This window comes from Malaclemys terrapin, chromosome 24 (assembly GCF_027887155.1).
Source record: "Malaclemys terrapin pileata isolate rMalTer1 chromosome 24, rMalTer1.hap1, whole genome shotgun sequence".
Lineage (NCBI taxonomy): Eukaryota > Metazoa > Chordata > Testudines > Emydidae > Malaclemys > Malaclemys terrapin.
Genome location: NC_071528.1, coordinates 11,203,008 through 11,223,233, shown reverse-complemented (window position 1 = coordinate 11,223,233; position 20,226 = coordinate 11,203,008). Strand labels below are relative to the sequence as shown.

The following is a 20,226-nucleotide window of genomic DNA, read 5'->3' as shown; positions in this document are numbered from 1 at the left end:
GCGCGTGGAATTCTGTGCATTAGCCCTGCTAAAATGGGCACCTCGGCCCCAATCCTCATCTCCTGGCAGCTAGTTCCCCATTGACTTCACTGGGATCAGGAGTTAGGCCTTTAAAATGCACTTGGAAAATCTAGGTCTACAGCTGCTGGCACTTTCCATAATTCTCACTCTGCCTCCGTCTCCAGAGCCTCCCAGTCGGCCGATGGGGGTAGGGGCACTGAACTGGGAGTCAGGAGAGCTAGGGTCAGTTCCCAACCCTGCCACCGATCTGCTGGGTGACCTTGGGCAAGTCACTTTCCCTCTGGTTCCCCTCCCCCGTTTGTCTTGTCTTGCTAGATTGTAAACACTTAGAGGAAGGGATAATCTCCTCACTAGAGGTGTGTAGAGCACCTGCTCAATGGGAACCTAAACTCAGTTGGGGCCACTGGTTGGTACAGCAATACAGATAATTATAATACACAATACGCAGACAGGCTCTCTTCGAACATGCAGGTTGAACAGGCCCTGCCCCGTAAACTTGGGGGGGATTTTCAAAAGATTCTAAAATCACTTTAGCAACCTCAGTCCATGTGACTTAGGTGCTTAGGAGCCTACATACGTAGGACTTAGGCTCCCAAGTGTCTAAGTTACTTTTAAAAATGGGACTTAATGCCTAAGTCACTTAGGCACTTTTGAGTATTTCACCTTTGGTCCACATTACAGCTGTCAGAGGAATGGGTGGATTCAAAAACCTTGGGATACTTGTCAGCCTGTGTTTTCACGAAGGATCCCGCCAGATACTGCATTTGGCATAGGAAGCGAGTGTGTGTGTGTGTGTGTTTCCCAGTCCCATGTTCCTTAGTTAAATTAGTTGCTAATCTTGAGACCGAGCCTGGCACGATGCATCCTCAATTCGAAGGCTAGGCAAGGAGACTTAATTACCTGTCGGATATGTTTAATATTCATGTGGTGTTTTTCTAGCAAGAGCTACAGAGCCAGGTATAATTTGTTTAGCAGAGGCAATTTATTGGATGCAGAATGTAAGGAGGGCAGCTTAATCTTGTTGCCATATGTGGGATAAGGACACTCAAGAGTGGTGATTGTTCTGCAAAGTTTGCTTCAGCATGGTAGAAAAATCATATGAGTCAATGTGGGACTCTGGGGTGGCTGCCAGAATATAGACAGTCCTGCAGCCCTTACTCACCTGAGTTTGAATCATTTCAGACTAGGCTGGGCAAAGCGTGGGAAAATCGATTCAATGTTGGGGTGTATAGAAGCTTGTTGAGATTGGATTGCAAGATCAGGCCTCTTATCTGGGCCAAAGCCATGTGAGTGGAGATCTGTGACACGGATTGGCACTGCGGGTTAACCCTGAAGACATTTTGTAGCAATCTGAGAGCCCTAACTAACACAGGGATGAATTCTGCCTTCGTACAGGACAAAATTTGCCCTGTAATTAAATACCAATGGGACTGGGGGGGGGAGGGGGCATATGCATTCCTGTATTGGAGTCTATTCTTCAGTGCTTTGCCCAGCTTTGTCTGAAATGACTCAAGTGATGGGGCTTCCAGCTCTTCCCTGAGGAGATTATTCCACAGTCTAATAAATCTCTCTGATAGGAAACGTTTCTTGATAACCAGCCAAATTCTTTCATTGCTCAGCTTCATCCCGTTTTTCTTAGCATGGCCACCTCAGAGCACCCTAAAACAATCCCTCTCTCTCTCCATGGGCGTGACACCTTTTTCATAAGTGTAGGTGGCTCGCCTCTCTCCCCCTTTGTCATGATTTTAGCCAAAGATGCTGGGTCGAATCTGGAGTAAGGCCTTCCGACTCTGATCCTGTTTTGGCCCTTTTAATCTTTCTTCATAAATCAGTCCCTGCAATACTTGTCGTGCTGGCTTCTCTCTGAATTTCCGTCCGTGCATGTGTATGTGTGTATGGGACGGCAAGCCAGGACTGCTCTTGCTACATCGTCTCACTGCTGCCGTATATTCTCTTCCTGCTCCAGGACAAGATACTTCTGCATAGACAGCCTAAAATCGCATTCCACTCCCATACACCATGGCATGCTGGTATCTAAATTGCTGCCTGCTCTGACCCCTTAGGTATTTTTTGGAATTGCTGATCCAAGCCTCACCCTCCCATTGAATATCTGTGTTTCGGGTTATTTCTTCCACTGGCTGTGGAAGCTTGCATTTCTCCTGCCCGCGATGCTAACCCATCTGATTCAAAGCCCACAGAGCCTTTTCCTTGACTCCAATGGGCTTTGGATGAAGGCCCCGATTTTTCAAGGTCTTTAGGCACGCTGAACAGATTTAGGAGCCTACGTCTCATTTTCAAAAGGGGATTTAGCCAAATCCCTTTGAAAAATGAGACTTGAGTTCCTAAGTCGGTTAGGCGTTGCAAAACTGAGTGCAGCCGTGCGTGCCTAAATACCTTGACAAATCTGGCCCGGGCCACTATACCCCTTTATATTCTTTATCTAGTTTCGTTCCTGGTGTTTTACGACACCTCCCGATTTAGTAACATCTGCACCTTTAATTAACAAGTCTTCACCCCTTCTTGCAGGTACTTAATAAAGTTGTTAGATAAAAACTTGGGCCTACCAGGGCTGCCTGCAGGCTTGACTCCTCCTCTCTGAACTCAGCACAGGAAGGTTAGAGCAGGGGTCTGTGTGCTGGGTGTGGGGACGACAAGGAACATAGCCCATGAACCCATGGAACGTGTTGTTATCGTGGATATTTGGGCGGTGGGGGTTGGGGGGATTTTATGTTGTTACATGGAGGCAATTGTGTGTCTAATTTGGCATTTGCTGTCTCCACCGCAGGTTGTGCATTTCTCACATACTGTGCCAGAGATTCAGCCATCAAAGCCCAGACTGCGCTACACGAACAGAAGACTTTGCCAGGGGTAAGTCCCGGTGGTTGATGAATTATGGTCTGTGGGTTTCTTGGCTTGAGCTGGGCCGCGAACTGGAGGGAGCATTGGCTTTGATTCCTTTTTCTCTCTCTCTCTCTCTCAAAGAGGAGCTTGGTCTGGTGGTTACAACAGGGAGCTGGGAGGCAAACCCCCTGGGTTGGATTCCTGACCCTACTAGAGGCTTATTGTATGACCTCAAGCAAGTTGCTTCGCTCCTCCGTGCCTCGGTTTCCCCACCTGTAAAACGGGGTCTAATGCTGCTTACCCACATCACCAGGAAACGGTCATGTTACAGGGTGGAAGATGTGGCACAGGAAGCTGGTACTTTCTTTAGATGGGCAGCCTGTGAGGAGGAGTCAGGTGGGGCAGGAAATGAGATACGGCATGTGATGTTGGAACCTTTTCCCAGATTCCCCAAGGCTCCTTTGCACATCAGCTACAGCTCCTTGCACGTTTCCTCTGCCGGAGCGACTGGCCCGGTTGTTCAGGGCCGCGGTGTAGAGCCTGACGTGACGTTGAGCTCAATTACTGAGGCTGACTAGACAGTGGAGGAAAAATGTCCCTGCTTATACACAGACCCATCCCGTCGTTCAGAAGAGAAATCCACTGAACGGGTGAGACTGGGAATTCTGGACGCCTGTAGGTAGCCCTCCATACCCTGTGCCCTTTCTGCTGTTTATAGTCAGTATGAAACCTCTATGGAGAGACCAGAGGGATTGTTTAACATGGATACACTCTAAGGTGTGGGGGGATCAGCCCTCAGCTCACCCATATTCATGCACAGATTCCCCCTCTCTGTTGCAAGGCGATGCTATTGTCTTTTTTTTTTTTATTTTTGCCATCCCCATTTTCTGATGGTAGAAGAACCCTGGCTAAGCTGGGCTTGTTTTCTCCCTGCTCTGGGGTTTGAACAAGGGTGCTGAAAAGATTCCTTTGTAGGTGAGTAGGCGGAGGACTCGGGTACTTATAGACAGAAGCTCATCGGAGACCCTGAGCGCTTAAGGCAGCAGGATAATTAATGTAAACCAGGGATCTCTGGAGAGGGGTTAGGAATTCTTAACCAGAACATTTCCCCTTTAACTCCTGCAGGACGAGAAAGCTTCCCTCACCTCTCCCAGCCCCTAGAGCCACCCGTAGTTTTTACTGTTCGCTTTCTGCATGGATCTGTGTTTGCAATAGGCAGGAAAGCTCACATGGCTTAATTACAGCTTAATGGAGTCTTTTTTGGAAGCTGTCATTGCTGTTATTGGCTGTGGGTGTTCCAGGTTATTTTAGGGCACAGATGAGAGCCGAAGAGAAATACATTCTTAAATATTATTTGATTTCATTTTCTTCGGGGGATAAGTTAGCATTCAGGATAAGGCATAATAACTTTCCACAAGCGTTAGACCAGCGTGGGATCTAGAGCGGGAGGAAGTATTATACCAGTATAGAAATTATACAGGTCATGGTTTAGTGCTGTAACTCAACACACGGTGGACAAGAACTTCATCAGTAGAGTAGTTGCAGAGCAAACACCACAGACAGTATAAGTAAGGCTCGGTGTCTTCTGTGGTAGTCTGGGCCTAGATTTGGCAGCAAGACCTCTGGATTCTGCTTCAGCTTCCTTTACATTCAAAATGGAGATTCCTAGTGAATTAAATCTAAAAAGAACAGGACGAGCGATAGCCCCTGCGTTGCTTAGTGTGAGAGTAAGTGCAAGTTATTTTATACTATCCCCAGGTTTTGACAGAACTGCAGATTTTATTTTTGAATTGACAATGCAAAACTGCTTTGTCAGAGAAGCTGAAGGTTGTTGGCATCTCGATGTGAGGCTGTGTCGGGCTTTTGGTACTCGGGGGGCATAGGTAGCTGCTGGGGATTGTGGGAAATGCACACTTGCTGGCTGTCCCTAAACTGATCAGTATCAAAATGGTTAACGATTACTATGTCATCACTGGGCTTCAGGGTTAACGTTGGGATGAACTGGCCTCAGTGCAGGGTTCCTCTAACCTTAGCCAAAATCCAGAATCAGAGGGCTTCAGGTTCAGAATGAAAAGGGAGAGGTGGCCGAGGACAGAATATGGAACCTTTCACCTCCTGGTCCAGGGTTCTAATATAGCCCATGTTGTGGTTGAATTTTGTTGTTGCCTGGTGGCTGTTTGGTAGCCTGCCTAAAATGCATTTAGTTGGTTTCAGTCCACTTCCTTGCGGACAGCTGTCCACGTCTCAAAAACCATCACCACAGCTGGCACAAATTGGCCCCCCGATTGGCTCTCTCAACACAGAGACCAATGACTGTTCTTGACCGTTAAGGATCACGAGTATTAATCTGTGGATTTCTCAGCCTGAGCGAGGGTGATAAGGTTGGAATCAAAGAGGAATGGCCTTGATTTGTTTTCTTCTAGCTCTCTGGAGCGCGGTGTGGCTAGAGTGGTGAACTGGGAACCAGGACTCCTGAGTTCTATTCCGAGCTCTGTTGCTGGTTGGCTCTGTGCCCTTGGTCAAGCCACTTAACCCCCTCTGGGCCTTATTCTGACTTACACTGCCAGAGCTGTGCAAAGGGGCTGTAGTGTAAGGCAGCCCTGGTATAAATGGGAATCCAGCCTGTGGTATCTGATCTTATCCATATGTAAAATCTATCTACTGGGGGTTTATTCTGCTGGCCATCACTGTAATATCCGAGCAGCCTCCATGTAAAACCAATAGTAAAGTCCACAGAGGACTTCCTGGAGTCCTTCCCTTTTGGGTCACAACTCTGCTTGCGGTAAGGTTTTTGATTTTCTTTTTATTTTTGGTGATTGGTTGGGGTTTACTGGACAGAAGGGGGGAAGCCCGTGTTGTGAGTGTCATTCGTATGGTGGCAAGTTGAAGAGGAAGGTTTTGCAGCATTTCTTAAAGATGGTCAGCCTGTGGGTTCACCTGGTCTCCACTGGGGGTTTATTCCGGAGCCGGATCCCCCTCGACCGAGAATGCTCTCGCGTGCTTTGATCTGAGCTCTGTGGGCTGCGTTGTCCCAGAGGGGTGCAGCTGTCGCAGTGGTTCATGATCAAAATGCAGTCTTTAATGTAGCCGAGGCTTGATCAATGAATTGCTTTGAAAATTAAAACCAAAGCCTTAAACTGGATTCGGGAGCTGACTGGGAGCGCAAGGAGGGCCTGGAGCGTGGGTCTGACGTCCTCATGGCAGCCTGAGCCGTGGAGAAGGCCGGCCGCCACATTCTGTACCCGCCAGAGCCTGTGCATCGTCTGCACATTCCGTTTCAGATCCAGTGATTCACAGTAATCCAGCCTGGAGGTGACCAGTGTGTGGATCCCTGGGGCCAGATCCTGGTCTGGAAAGAAGGGGTGGAGATCCCTAGCAAGCTTTTAGCTACTGGTGCTGCCTGGTCATCCAAGCTTAGTGAGGAGTCAAATGGGACCTCGAGATTTTCACCCCACTTTGATGAATGGAGGCGATGTGTATTCATTGGAAAATGGAGACAACGGGCCATGTCTCCAGTACAGATGCTACAGCGGCACAGCTACCGTGCTGCAGACACTTGCTAAAGCCATGGAAGGGGTTTTTCCATTGCTGTCGTTAGTCCACCTCTCCAAGAGGCGGGGAGAGTTCTCCTGTCAATCTAGCAGTGTCTACGCCCAGGCTTAGGTCAGCTTAATTCTCTCCGGGGGGTGAATTTTTCACACTCCTGAGCAATGTAGCTAGGTCAACCTAAGTTTTCGGTGTAGACCAGTTCAACATCTCGGCCAGTTCTTTTGCTTTTCTGAATGGCATCACTTTGGTTTTGGCTGTGCTTTGCTTGAGCCAGCTGGTCTCCATCCAACCTAACCCTAACCCTAATTTCCAGTCGACATTCTACCATGTTCGTCGTGGTGTTTGCATCAGCTGAGAATTAGATCTACAGTAGAATGTCATGGGCATATTGTCGGTAGCTGAGTGCATGCATCTCACTAGCTCTTTCAGTGGTCTCGTGTAGATTTTGAAGAGAAGAGGGGATAGTATGGATCCTAGCAGATTAGGGGCTTTTGAGTACCTGTTGCCTTTTTCTGAACACTGTTGGAGAGGAAGGATTGGAGCCACTGTAGTGCGGAGGGGTAGTAATACTTGCCTGGTTTGCAAGGAAAAGTGCTTGGAGATCCTTAGAGGAAAAGTGTTATACAAGGGCAAAGTATTCTGTTATTTCCAACATAAAAATGTTGTTCTTCATCCCCATAGTTGAACCTTTCACAGGTACTGTTTCAGAGTGATGCTGTATCAGGTGCTCCCTGGAAATACGATGCACCGTGACACCCTAAATTCCACCCTAGTATAACACCTTGGAGGTCAATTTTATTGCACCAGGAATGATTTTAGCTCATTCTACATGGAAAAAGTTCAAAACTGTCCCCGGGCATGGCCAAGATCCAAACTGACAATATCTCAAAGACCCTTATGCTTTGGGAACCCCAACCAAGATGGGTTTCCAGAGCCTTCTGTAGTTATCTAGAAGCCAGTCTCATCTCTCGCTGCTGTACAGTTTTTGCAGTTCTGTGCCATAGAGTCACATCTAGTCACCCTTGGCACAAGGTTCTCAATTTTCCTCCTAGGCTCTTGAAATCTCAAATCAACCCGAGATGATTTCAAACTCCTTTAGCCAGGTGAGACTAGATCACCTTAAACAAATACTTGCCTAGTTCTTCCAAAACAAGTGGAACATGATTCAGTCAGTCAAGATCCTGGTGGCACGGAACTGAATATAGACAGAGGTCCATCTTCCAGCTAGTGGAAGGTTTTGGAGGATCTGGGTTTATTTTTAAGGCATCCTAGGGCTCGACTGTGCGGAATTCAAGGCAACACGTGGTACTCCGGGAACAGCTTTGGGCAGGCTAGCTTGGATAGTCAGAGTAAGTTCGAATAATACCAGGCTGGGCCAAGTGGACCTCTTTGATTGTGTTTGGGATCTAGAGCGAGTGGAGCATCACAAATACTGAAGAGATCTAAACAGCTCATCCTGGCCCCAACGCCCCACAGGCACTGCAGCTTCTGACCTATAATTTTCCATGCATCCTTGGCTTAGTAGCCAAGATGGATGCCCCATTAGGCAACCATCTACGCCGGGCACAGAGCTCGGTCCTGCGCAGCATTGGATGTAGGGCACGCCAAAACTCTGCCCTTTACTCCAGATGTGGAGTTGGCCTCTGGATTCCACAGCTGCTCTGCAAACCTCCCACTTAGCATTCCCCAGCCCTGTAGACTGACTTGGCTCCTCAGAGCCAAGATGGAATCTTTTCCATAAGGCAAGTCCCACGAGCCCTGCGGACTCTGCCCCAACCCGGTGGAAGTGGATCATCCTGAGAAAGAAATGGATAGTAGCTAAACTCCTTTCCCAAGATCATGCTGTTGAGGGTTACAAGTGGCTCAGAAACGTATCTCTAGGAGGTCTGGATGGAGGCAGGATCTTTGGTTCTGAGCAGCAGAGCACCAGGCCCTTGGCCTTCTACTTAATCGATTGTACTCACAGGGTGCCAATCAGTATGTAGGTGCAGTGGCCATCACCCTCTCTTTGCTCCCCAGTGCACTTACCCTTGGCTGGTTGAAGTGATATTATATCTCAATAACCCATGCCTTTGATTCATGATTGTGCCTTCACTTACAGACTTCTGAAAGGAACCGAAGAGGTTATTAATGACATGCAGTGATCACACGCGCCAAAGTTAAAGCTTCTCGCTAAGTGAAATTTGAGGGAAAAGCAGCCGGCTTTTCAATATTTCGGAGAAACGCTTTGTGTCTCTTTTCATTTGCAGCCAGACAGTTGCAAATTGCATAAAATTGCTCCTGAAGAAGAAGGGGGGAAAGGGGGGGAGGGGGGAAGTGTGATTCTTCTGGCAAGGTACAGTATCAGTTTTATATCTATGCAGAACAAAGAAGGGCTTGCTGAAAGGTAGGCAAATAAGTGGCAGAAATTGGTATTGATCCAAGCAGGGAATAGGGGCAGGTTGAAGAGCAGCAGTGGGGGTATGGAGATGCATGGACGTGGTGAGAGCCTGGGAAGGCAAGGACACGAGAACGGAAAATTACAGGGCGGCAGCAACACGAGAGCAGAGAGACGCTGGGAATGCACCAGGGGTTGAGATGCAGCACAGTTGGTTCCTGTGGATGGTGCACAAGGAGCAGCACTAGACTGTAAGGACACAGCATCTGATTTGCCTCTCGCTCCTGATCTGGCGCTGATGCGAATCAGAGCAAGGCGACGCACTGGGGTTAACAGAGATAACAGTTAACAGAGTGGGACTGGCTGGCTTGAAGGGAGCTAATCATGGGGTCACCAGACTTTCACCTCTAATGCTGGGGTGAATCCGGCCGAAGTCAATGTCTCCAAAGCTGCCTCTCCATGCAGGATCTACTGAGCCAGCTGTGCTCATCCAGGATGCTGCAACTGACAGTGCCTGGGGAAGCTTTTGGGAGCTCGGTTTAGGGCCTGAAGCTTGAATGGAGATGAAGGCTGGACTCCAATCTTCCATTCCTGCGATGGTCACAGCAGGTCATCGTTTGGGCCCGGCATCAGTGCAGGGTGAGGAAAGCTTGCACGGCCATTGCCTGTGCTCTCCCCTTTTTGTGGGTTTTTTCAACAGAAATCCTCAGCCTCCCGCACATTTCCCCAGCCCTGAGTCCACCAGAGAGGGGGCTGTTCACGGATACACCGGCACTAGAACATAGCAATGCAGGGAACGCACCAAGGCTGGCACAGGGATAGCTCAGTGGTTTGAGCATTGGCCTGCTAAACCCAGGGTTGTGAGCTCAATCCTTGAGGGGGCCATTTGGGGATTTAGTTGGGGATTGGCCCCGCTTTGAGCAGGGGGTGGGACTAGATGACCTCCTGAGGTCCCTTCCAACCCTGATATTCTATGATTCTACAGTGAAACAGCACCACAGCATGAAGACACTGGGCCAGATTCAGCCCCGGCTAAGAAGTGACTGCAATTCACATTCACTTCAGTGGGAATCCCATCGGCTTATTCCACTGGTGAATCCGGCCCAAGGGGAGTGCAGGGGAATAGAGGGGCTTAACCGAAAGATGCAGCAGAAGCATGCATACAACGGATATTGGGAAAATGGGCTGCCAAGATAAACATTGGGAACTGGAGAGCTAATAAGACTGAAGCTCGACACCAGCTCCCACATGCTGCCTCAAAGGGCACGCCTGTGCTCTCTTCCTGCGTGCCAGTGGGTGCCCTCCCCAAGTGGAAATGCACAGTGCCCATGGCAGAGCGTGGGCACGTTGCTCAGCTGGAGGTGTCTTTCTCTGAGCAGGCTCCCACCCACGCGTGTGAACGAAGACACCCACCCCCACACGTACACACACTTCTTCCCAAACACGCCCACGCTCCCCAATGCAATAGCACATACACGTACACGTTTTCCATGCATGCCCAAATGTGGGCCCTCCCCAGCCTCACGTAGACACACGTATGTGCGGGAACACGCCAGCCTTCACATGTGCTCAGCCCACTGCAAATTTCCCCACTCAAACCCTGGCCCCTCATCTTTGGTCTGCTGAGGATTTCCAGCCAGGCCTGGTTTTTCCATGTGTGCGTTGTTGTTGTAGGACGGTTTTCTCTCTCTCTCTATTTGCATCGTTCGGAAAGAGGAGCTGCAGCCGCCTGGCTGTCAGGAAGTGAGCGGCACCGTTAGTGGTTGCCATGGGAACTGGGAGTTAATTAAGGCCTGTACGCAGAGGCCTGGGTGGAGAGGTCCCCATCACAGCCTAGTTCTGAAGCACAGAACCACCGGCCTCCTGTTTCTCGACAACAAAAGAACATTAAATTAGCAGGGACCCATCTCTCCCAAATCACTGTAATTAAGCTGCAGTGGGGGAGGGGGTGACTGCGTAACAGGTGCTGCCGTGTCCCGCAGCCATTCGGGTTTGAACTCTTTGGAGAACAGACGATACCTACAAACAGGAGCCAAGTTTTGCTTCGCAGGTCGGAATGATGTTGTTCTGGAGGGGGATGCTATGGGTCCCACTCCTCTCCCAGCCTTAGTAAACACCCTCTAACCATTCCCGCCTGATCTCAGCCTCTTGGCCTGAGACTAAAGCTTCTGGGGAATTTCTCAGGCCCTTGGGCCCATCTCTGAGGTCTCAGGACCTTCAGCATCACTCCAGGGGCTGCAGGTAGAATGTCTGAGGGCATCTCAACACTTGGCAGTGATGCATAATTGGCTAGAGGAGCAGTGGAGATATGGGTCCTGTCCAGTCAGTTCCTAGTCCTATTGTCATCCAGGCTCCTTCCAGGCAGGAGGGAACCAATGTATCTGATCGGCTAATTCTTTTGCAAGGGTCAGAGAGAAAATGGGGCAGGTGGTGGATGGTGGAGTCCGCCAAGAGGGAAGTATCAGGGTTCTCCCATTATGCATCTTTGGCAGGACTGCCCCAAACACTGCTAGAAGGAACGCCCTCCCCTTGGGTACCAGTAAGACCAGAGGGGGTGATGACCCTTCTTATGCAAATGGAGAGCATCCAAGAGGGGAGAACTAGGAGTGGGTCAGAGGAGGAAAGGATGCTGTTGGTAAAAGTATAGAGGAGAACTTCATACAGGAGGCTGCTGTGATGTTAATTTTCCCCACGAGGGAAGATCCCTTGCCTGATGTCCCCCAACAGGCTCAGACAACTTTATTCATCACCAGTAGGATTGGTTTCAGAGTGGTAGCCGTGTAGGTTTGGGTGAGTTTAATACATTTGAACAGCACAGGTACTGTGGTCTCTGATCGCCACACCCAATCCATCCTCGTGCAACAACATGGGACACCTTGGGTTTCAGACTAAGTTGGCACGAGGACTCTTTCTTGTTCTGTTTCTGCTGAATGAGGGCAGTATCCCCAGAAGAGCTTTTCCCCTGGATTTGAGTGGGGGTGACTAGCAAAAAATAGAAGATGGGGGAATGGACAGGCTGCTGCCCCCCAGGACCTCAGCTGGGGCGAGGGGGTAGTTGGGTTCCCCTTACTAAGCTGTCAAGACCAGAAGGGCCTGGAGTAAAAGACCACCTGAAAATACTTGGGGTGAGTTACCCTAGTGGGGTGTGTCTCCCCAGGCCTCGGGGAGCCTGGGATCCTGGTCAGGGGGAATGGACAAACTTTCTTGGTGCATCCGTACCAGCGGCAGGCGAAGGCTTGAGCTGGAGATGCCTGCCGCCGCCCATCTAGCTGTAGCTGCCTTAGTCTACTTGGCATTGTGAGCCGCTCCCAGTCACGAGATGGGAGCTTTTAGAAGCCTGGTGATAATGATCTCGCAGATCCTGGAGTGGTGTGAAGCTGGCCTCACTAGACGATGGGGCTCCGGTGAAGCTGAGCACTAAGTGTATGTGCTACACAGAGCAGTAGCGAGTCTGAGGTCCTTGGCATGCCTGCTCCCTGACAGGGCATAGGGTAGGGCAGAGATGGAGAACGCACCATTCTCGTTGCGTAACCAAGACGCTTAGCTATGCGCCCGCCCCCCCTCCCTTCCGCTTCGTTCCTGTTCTGTGGTGGGAGTAACGGGGTGACTGCACCGCAGTGTTTTATGAATGCAGCTCCCTTGCTCTTCCTCCGGTCCTGCCTGACGTGTTTCACTTTGCTCTGAGCAGCGACCTAGCCCTGTGGGTTAGAGCATCACCAGTCAAATAGGAGAGGGGCAACAAGTGGCCAGGAGCCCAGCACAGAGGCTCACTATTAAGGAGGGACCATTAGATCATCTAGTCTGGCCTCCGGTGGATCACAGGCCATGACATTTCACCCAGATACCCCTATATTAAACCCAGGGACTTAAACCAGAGCATTTCCTCAGAAGACCTTTCCACAGGCAAGACAGCAGGAGAGACAGAGGGGCCACTCAAGTAAGATTGGGTCGGGGTGGTCTAAGGGATGCCATGGCATTGGGTGTTGTAGATATGCATATAGCATAATAATAAAATCCCAACCACAAAAACAAAACAAAGACCCTGAAGGGCAGGGTCTTGGGACCTCTGCTGAAGCTAAATCAATTGAGACTAGAAATAAGGTGCACGTTTGTAACAGAAAGGATGATTGTCCATTGGCACACCTCACCTAGGGATGGGGTGGCTTCTCAATTAATTAAAGTCTTTTGAATCAAGACGGGATGTCTTTGTAAAAGAGAGGCTATCGCTCAATCAGAAGTTCTAGGCTTGATGCTGAGATTAGTGGATGACGTTCTCTGGCTTGTGCTATGCCGGAGGTCAGGTTAGATCATCACAATGGACCCTTTTGGCCTTCAAATCAATGAATCTGCTCTAGGAAAGCTTTCAGTGTGTTTAGTTACATCAGTGCAGGCTTGGGCGAGAGGTTATGGGCCAGCTTCCACTCTTATTTAGCCCAGCGTAAATCCAGACTGACTCTTGCTGAAGTACTTCAACACCCATGTCAACTGGATTTGGTTCTGGATTTTTCTTTCCGTGAGTTAGATATCTTTTGCAGCATGTGGAAAGGACTCCAGGAGAGTTGGCGCACTCCTCTTATCACCTTTCAGACCCTCACCTCCAACAAGACCAATTGTAAGGGGCAAGGAAGGACCCCGAATGATGGGGAAGCTCCTTTGATGTCCGTGGCCTTGGGCGTGCTGCCCTCAGGCCTGCTAAAGGAGAGGGTCAAGTGAGGGCAGAATGGCCAGTGACTCATCCCATCAAACAGCCCACTTCAGGATGTCTGCCCAAGAGCCTGCTGTGCGAAGAGGCTCATAATTGCTGCGATGGGATGGACTCCCCTGTTGGTTATCTGATGATAATGCACAGTAATGGCGCTGTCACTTCCATAGGGATATCAGGGAGATCCAAAGACTTTCCGAGTCACAGTGATAAGGAGCTCGCCTTGCTGGCGGAGTGGCAGGAGCAGGAGCGAAGACGGGGGTGACTGATTGCATTGCCGAGCACCTGAGGAGGTGAAGCGACTGATCTGGTGTGTCATTGTCCTTCACTCAGCCTGGATGTCTGCACACTGCTGTCTGTCATCACTCAGTGCTCGTCTTCCAGAGGCACAGGGACAGCTTCCCTCTCCACCTGCCTGTCACTCACAACCAGCTGGGCCAGGAAAAGGAAGACACTCTGCCTGAAACGATGGCCTTCAGCAGGGGCTCGTGTGAAATGAATTGGGGATTCTCAGTCCGGTTCTCAAAGGACAATCTACCATCACTCTTGGCACTAATTCCACAAAGGTTGGGTCTAGCAGTTAGAGCAGGAGACATAGAGTCAGGACCCCTGGGTTCTTTTCCTGGTTCTGCTCCAGACTTCCTGTGTGATTTTGGGCAAGTCGCTTCCTCCGCCTCCGTTTCAAAATGGGGACAACGATACTTACCTACCTCACGGGGGAGGGGAGTTGGGCGGGCCAAGTCTTTAACGTTCTTAAAGCACTTTGAGATGCTTAGCTGGATGGTGCCAGAGCAGCGTTCGGTTAGTACCATATTAGTGGCCAACCTTACTGCTGCTCTCAACGGAGACCACCAAGGACTGAAAGCTCAATGAAGACTAAACTCCCCTTTCATCTGCCAGGTGAGGATTGAGCCCCGTTGATAGAGTAGCGTGTGGGGGCGTGCAGAAAGATACACTCTGCCGCTGTTCACCCTTCATGTTCCATCATCGCCTGCCCAGATACAGGCAAGTGAGGTTCCGAACCCTGGTGCTTTGAATGGATGTTTAGTGGCTGTGATCCAATAGACAGGGAGTTCTAAACTGGCCACCAGAGAACCAATGAGTCAATGCTGAAGACCCATGCCCTGATCCTGGCAAGTCCCTGAGAGCTCTTGTTTCTAGTGAGGGCCCTACGGAGGCAGCACACGCTGTGTTTGTTTCATGGTCTCTGCCTCTGACCTACTTAACGCCGCTGGGTTACCCTGTGTTGCACCTGAGGGCCTATTCTACATCACTTACACGTAATTAATAGAGAGCGAGGCCTCCTCTTCCCTTGGGGCTCTCGCCCTCTCTGCAGCACATGGTTTGCTGAGCATCGCGGCCTGACGTCCCAGGAAGCAGGAGGGGACGGTCTCTCCCTCTCCTGGAGGAGATGGCTGCGGGATGGGGGCTGGGCTGTTGGGTCACTGGGGTGGCCGCTCACTCGGTGCATCGGTGTGGCCGTTTGGGGGCTGCTCATCCCCAGGAATGCTCTAGGGGAAATGGTGCATTTTGTGGAGCAAATTGTAATCAAAGCCCAGAGGCTTTACTCACTCCTTGCTCACTAGGAAACCTCCCATGGACTTGTGCTCCTTAGTCCCCTTGACTTCAACAGGAGTTTTGCCTGGATCTGCTCAGCAGGCAGGGGGACTCCAGGGGTGACTATGGGGAAACTCCCACTGCCTTCATGCGGCAGAATTTCATCCCAGGCATCCTCACTCCCAGCAATTGCATCAGAAAACAGGAGCAGGAATGTCACAGTAAAGGAGCTGGAGTAGCCACCAAATCCCTCGCCCAACTGGGCTTCATATTCCAAACCCTACAGGAGCACGGAGCAGGGTGCAATTTATATTGTAATTTATACAGAATCACATCGTAAAGGCCTCTGACTGTCTCCCTCACCGGGAAAGGAATTGGCTGCTCTGGGCTGTCCTTCTGCTCCTCCCACAAGGCAGCTCCTGACCATTTGGGGATCGGCATGAATTCTGAAGGACGAGCTTTCTAACGTTCGAATGCAGATAGCCTGCTAACACACCTGCGGTCAGTGCACCCCTCGATCCCAGCCAGGCCGGCTGGGCGCTGCCCAGTGGGAGCCCAGGGGAGAGAAATGCATAGGCACTCTGTGTGTGTGCGTGTGTGTGTGTGTGTGTGAGAGAGAGAGAGAGACACACACACACACACACACAGATGGATTGGTATGTGTGCATGTGACAGAGAAGGGGGTAGTGCCGGAGAGAGAGACAGTGTGTGAGTGTGAGAAAGAAGGTGGGGGAAAGAAAGCAAGAGATGCATGCACAGATTGGTGTGTGTATGTGTGAGGTAGGGTGAGGGGACAGACACACACAGAGCGTGTGTGTGTGAGAGAGAGAGAGAGAGAGGAGGGTAAGGGGGAGAGACACACTCTGTGGGTGTGTCGGGGGGGGAGTGGTGTGACAGAGAGAGAGGGAGGGATTGATTAACCAGGTGATGTTCCCTTGCTGGTGTGTCTGGCCACACCACCACCATGTCGCTGGGAGCGCTTTGCAAGGCCATTGGTCCCCTGCCCGGTGGGTCACAGAGCTGACAACGCTGCCTATCATTAGCGGCAGGTAGGAAGCGCTGCGAGGCACTTGCGGTGAGGGGCGGGGGAGCGTGGCCCTTGCCGGCCCAGCAGCGTGTGCTAAATGTTAATGTGATAGTCTTCAGAAATGAATAAATAGGTTAATTTTTAATGCTCATCTAAATAATTTAATGAGGAAAATCAAGCTCCGTCTGCGAGGCAGCCTCAGCCTCATAAATCACTAGCAAAAATCCTCTGAGCCACATGGGTGTGGGTGTGTGTAGTACATGCATGTGTCTGGGTGGGTGGGTCCGGAACACGCATGCATATGTCCGTGCACGTGGGAGATAAGGACGGCCATCCTGGGCCAGACCAGCGGTCAGATGCTTCAGAGGATTTTCACGTATGTGTGTGGGAGTTGCATGCCTGTGTGTGTGTAATATACATGTCTGTGCAGGGGTGCCTGCCTCTGTATGTTTGTGTGTGTGCGCGCACATGTGTCCAGACTGCATGTGTTCATGGTGGGTCTCTGTGTTCATTTGGGCACCGTGAACATAGCTGCGTTTATGTACAGAGCTGTGCCCATTGGTCTGTACACGTGTGGATGTACATGCCACATCCTGTCTAATGCAGTGGGACATGACAGCTAGAGCCCGGCACGGGGAGCACAAGGTTTTGGTTGTATCTCCAGCTCTGCCACTGACTCACGGGTGACCCTGGACAAGTCACTTCCCCTCCCCATGCCTCGCTCTGTCCCTCTGTAAAATGGGAGGAGCAAATACTCACCTGGCAGCGTAAGGTGCTGTGACTTGAGCTCATTATCGCTCTTGGTCTGGTCACCCCTCCTAGTGGAGTGTCTCTGGGCTGTGCGGCCTGGGCACACACCTGGGCCAAGTTAAAGCGGTGTAGAATTACCTGGCATTTGTGCATTTAGGTCTCTGTTTGTGGGGCCTTTTGTGGGTTGTTTGCCGTTCTAGCAGTGGTGGAGCTTGAATTAAGGTCCTGTCGCCTCCTTAGCTCTGTGCTGCCATTGCCAGGAAACTCCTGTGATAAGCATGATGCCTCCTCCATGGTTGGGCCGGCGGTGGAGACCTCTCGCTGCAAACGTTAAGCAGGGGAGTCTGAATGCCTTCTCCAAACATAACTGCCTTTCGCTGCTTTGAGAGGCTTCTGTATCTCGTCTCTACCCACGTCTCCCTGAGCAGGTGAGAACGAGCCAAGCCGCCCCTTCGCGGCTCTGCCAAGGAGCCGGGCTTGGCTGGCAACAGATCAACTGGAGGGAGTGGAAGTGGGAAGTGGGGCTTGTTAGAACTCGCTAGGGATTGTGAGCTACATGGGGGCGCTCAGTCGTGGTCAGGCTGGTTCTGGTGGCAGCCCCGTGCCACTGTGAGTGGGTCTGAGGAGTGCTCGGGTCAGCTTCCCGGGGCTGAGCGAGAGTAGAGGAGAGACCTCGGTGTGGCTTAGAGGGCGGGGTGAGAGCGAGCTGGGGTCTGCAGAGCAGCTCAGGGAGCCCCCCAGGTCATCTTGGTCACAATCCCAGAGCCAGATGCTGCTCTTAGTTATCCTCGTGCACCCCAGGGCATCTGAGACTAGACAGCTGACTCGCAGGCCTCAGTGCATCTCACCCCGCTCCCCTATAGCCAGCGATGGGCTCAGAGGGCTTCGTATGCCATAGCCCTGCAGTTCCCACCAGGGGCTGGTTCTGGCCAAGGTCTGCCCCACTGGGGCTCCCGTACGGAGCAGCTGGGGCCTCGGTGGCCAAGGGACCTGTTTACATAATGCCAGTTTATCCTGCCGATCCCGCGAGGTCGCGTCCCGCTGGCAGAGCCCAGAGAGTTACTGGGAGCAATGGGGGGAGGGATGCTCTTCCCCCTTGTCCCCCCGCTTCCCCCCCCCGCCAGCCCCCTCTCCGAAGATCATATCAAAATGTCTCTTTTGTGCAAAGCGGAGGGAATGCCCCTAAGAGCTGGTTACCATGGCAACCACAAATGTCAGGTTCCATGTGGTGAATAACCGTTTCCATGACGACAACTCCTTTACCCAAGGTGCCACGAGCTGGAGTGACAGGCCTGTGGGGGGATGGGCGGCCGGGGTAGGGTGGGGTGGGGGTGGGGGGGCAGGATGTTCTCAGGTGCTGAATTCCCCTTGGGGTTGTTCCTGAACCTCTCACGCTCCTCTCCTCCCCCTCCCACTGCGGCCGTTAAAGATTCTGGATTCTCCCATATGCAGGCGTAAAGCCCTGAGCTTCAATGAAGCCTCCCCCTCCCGGCCCCCCCTGGATTTGCACTGGTGAGGCTGAGCTCAGAGTCCAGTCCCTGCATCTCCCTCCCCGTCTGTTTATCTTAATCCCAGGTTTTCTTCCTGGCTAGAAATAAAGCTGGTTCTTGAGGCTGCAGCGGGGGCGGGAGGGGCACGTGTGTGACTCGTACAGCTGTTGCCCCTCCCCCTGAGCCTGTTCCCAAGTGCACATCTGGACGATGCTGCCCGACCATGCACAGGGCCGGCACAGGTTATTGATGCAGACGGCAAGCAGCAGCCCCGGCCTTGCTCAGATCTCTGTCGGGTGTCGGGGGGACTGTCTGGATGAGAGTCCTACTCTGGGAGTCCAGCTTGCATCCACGCCTACCCGAACAGACACCCAAGAGACACCCGGGAGGCAGCGCTGGGCTGGAGACTGAATACTGCTGCCTCACGCTAGGGCTTGCACCTAGCAGGGTGGCTATGTCCAGAGGCACTCCATAAATCAATCCAATCAATCCATAGCAATAAGAGGATGAGTGAATCAGAGGCCAAGCTAAGCGAAGGTGCTTTGCTCTAAAGTCTCCTTGAAATGACAAAGCAGCATGTGGTGGATGGCGAACGGGGTCTTGGGAAAGAACCAGCCTCTGAAGGCTGGGTTGGGTTTGGTGCCCAGTCACCGGCTTTGTGCAAAGACCAGCACTTAGCCAGCAAAGTCCTGGGACGCCGCAGGGGATTGCAACAGTCAGCTGGCACGGGGGGCATTTGGGGTTTGATGATCGTGCTGCCTGCAGAGGGAAAAGCACCGTTCCGAGTTGGCGAGCTGAAGCATTGGGAGCTGGCGCATGGTATGGAGGAGGCATTGCAAGTCGGTGCATCTGTCTCTCAGTCAGTCAGCCAGCAGGTAGAATCCCATTCCTGGAGAAAGCTCCCCTCTGGGTGGTCTCCATCTCCAACTCATCACCCCTTTGGCCAGAGGCAGACTCTTCATTCCCTGAGTTGACCAAGTGCCGGAAAGGGAGCTGCACATGTCTAGCTGAAACCACTAACCTCAGGGAACAGCGTTTTCCACTACTGGCCCCAGCAGGTTCACCTGCATAAATACACGCAGCCTTTGTACATACAGATCAGGTTTGTGCATGCACATTGGATGACTGGGCACAATCCTGCAGCCAGGCGCTCGATTTCTCTGCCCAGGTAAGGACGGTCTTCTGCAATTACATCCTGGACATGGACACAGCTGGAAATGTGACCCAGGAGCAGAAGCACCAGAACACTGAATTCTTGGGAGCCACAAAGCACGCGATCACTCAGTCACTTGGAGCTGGAATCTCTCAGCAATGGGTGTGTGTGAGTGGGGGGAGGCTCGGGCATCTATTTTATAGACTTCAGTTCATAACTTTTTATCACTCGACTTCATTATACGTTTTGCATCATGGTTGTGCCTTAAACCACCGAACTTAGTCAAGGACCTGATCCTCTAGGGTGTGAGCAGATCTTGCTCAGGCAAAAAAACGTTTCCGACTCAAGTCAATGGGAGCTTTGCCCGAGTGAGGACTGAGGCTGCTAGATTTTTCTCACGTAGTTATGGAAATGAGCCTCTTGCACAAGAGATCCCAACAGCGGAGGATATTGGCCTCCGCTTTTGGGCTCCTCGAGGGCGGAGAAGGTATATTGCTTGTGAATTCACTTTCAGTGAGACGCAGGCTCCCAAGCACAAGATGTGCTTTTGGAAAAGGGTCTCAGACTCCTTAGTCACTTAGGTGCTTTGAAAATTTTCCCCCTGGTGCCCATAATAACCTAATTGTCCTCTCATCCTGTTGACTTTGGGGGAGTCACTCCAAGTTAGATCCGTGTTAGCGAGATGAGTGCAGAGCCCAAACACCATTGAGAGCTGGAGGGGTTTGTGAAACTAGGTAACCTCCTCCTCTCCTGCGCGGA

At 51.4% G+C, this 20,226-nt stretch overlaps 1 protein-coding gene across 1 annotated transcript in view; it reads left to right on the top strand.

The window, feature by feature from the left end:
• The window catches only part of CELF5 (CUGBP Elav-like family member 5), a 57,951-nt gene that overhangs the window by 8,501 nt on the left and 29,224 nt on the right, over window positions 1-20,226 (top strand). Inside the window, exon 2 of the mRNA XM_054013845.1 lies at window positions 2,807-2,889. Within this exon, the coding sequence (XP_053869820.1) occupies window positions 2,807-2,889 (83 nt within the window). The remainder of the gene's footprint in view (window positions 1-2,806; window positions 2,890-20,226) is intronic.